This window comes from Canis lupus, chromosome 11 (genome assembly GCF_003254725.2).
Source record: "Canis lupus dingo isolate Sandy chromosome 11, ASM325472v2, whole genome shotgun sequence".
NCBI classification, from domain to species: Eukaryota; Metazoa; Chordata; class Mammalia; order Carnivora; family Canidae; genus Canis; species Canis lupus.
The window spans coordinates 51,876,981-51,878,510 of record NC_064253.1 but is presented as its reverse complement, the minus strand read 5'-3'; the positions used below and the strand labels follow the sequence as shown (position 1 = coordinate 51,878,510).

Genomic DNA, 1,530 nt, shown 5'->3' with positions numbered 1-1,530 from the left:
GCTGAACTCAGGTCCTCTGTATATTACCACTTTACTCAAACTTGGGCAGATCACTTCCCCCTCTGGGCCTCAGTTGCTTTTACAGGCAATGAGAGAAAAACTCCCTCGCAAACAGCTGCGTACAATATTGCTAAACTCTGTTCCAGCCTGGACCTTCTCTCATCTGAGGGGTAAGCACACCTACCTATTATCTCTTTTATCTCTTATACGCGTACGCTCTCCTACTACGTAGCTGGGACTTGACAGCTTACTAGATGCCTGAGACGCTTCACAAGAAAGCCTCAAATGCTGCTTTTGTGCTTTGGTGAAGACAGAAGGGGGAACACATGGAAAAAGCCAACTGGTCCTCCCCTGTGGCGGGGTTCATTATCCTGGGACTCTCAGACCACCCAGGGTTGGAGAAAATGTTTTTTGTGCTCATCCTCCTGATGTACCTGGTGATCCTGCTGGGCAACGGGGTCCTCATCCTGGTGACCATCCTTGACTCCCGCCTGCACACACCCATGTACTTCTTCCTGGGGAACCTCTCCTTCCTGGACATCTGCTACACAACCTCCTCAGTCCCTCTAGTCCTGGATGGCTTCCTGACCCCCAGGAAAATCATCTCCTTCTCAGCCTGTGCTGTGCAGATGTTTCTCTCTTTTACCATGGGAGCCACAGAGTGTGTGCTTCTGGGCATGATGGCATTTGATCGCTATGTGGCCATCTGTAACCCGCTGAGGTACCCTGTGGTCATGAGCAAGGCTGCCTATGTGCCCATGGCTGTCAGCTCCTGGGCTATTGGTGGTACTGCTTCTGTGGTACACACATCCTTGACAATTCAGTTGCCTTTCTGTGGAAACAATGTCATCAATCACCTTGCCTGTGAGATCCTGGCTGTCCTGAGATTGGCCTGTGTTGACATCTCCATCAATGTCATCAGCATGCGGGTGGCCAATGTGATCTTGCTGGGGGTCCCAGTTCTGTTCATCTCTATCTCTTATGTGTTCATCATTGCTACCATCCTGAGGATCCCCTCAGCTGAGGGGAGGAGAAAGGCTTTCTCCACCTGCTCTGCCCACTTCACTGTGGTGGTCATCTTCTACGGGACCTTATTTTTCATGTATAGAAAGCCCAAATCTAAGGATTCCCTGGGACAAAACAAAGAGGACCTTTCAGATAAGCTCATTCCTCTCTTTTATGGAGTGGTGACCCCCATGCTCAACCCCATCATCTATAGCCTCAGGAACAAGGACGTGAAGTCTGCTGTGAGGAACCTGATGTCTCAGAAGTGCTTCACCAGGTGATGTAGAAGGGCTCCACTGTGGTTCTCACCCTATGGGACAGAGGACTTTTGAGCATTACAGCTGCCATTCAAAAGACAAGTCAAGTTATCCAGAATGGTTGCTTGCCCTTCAGTCCATTTACAGGGAATGATTAACTTCTCAGATGTATCTTCTGAGTTTTAGCCATTTATCTGAGAGTTTCAACACATGCCAGACATTGAAGCTCTAATTGCATATACAAAGACACTCTGAACACATATTAAAA

At 48.7% G+C, this 1,530-nt stretch overlaps 1 protein-coding gene across 1 annotated transcript; it reads left to right on the top strand.

Annotated features, from left to right (window-relative positions):
* The first annotated feature begins 326 nt into the window (after window positions 1-326).
* LOC112650375 (olfactory receptor 2S2-like) lies at window positions 327-1,286 on the top strand. Its single transcript, XM_025433103.1, has one exon. The coding sequence runs from the start codon at window positions 327-329 to the stop codon at window positions 1,284-1,286; it is 960 nt and encodes a 319-aa protein (XP_025288888.1).
* The last annotated feature ends 244 nt before the right edge of the window (window positions 1,287-1,530 follow it).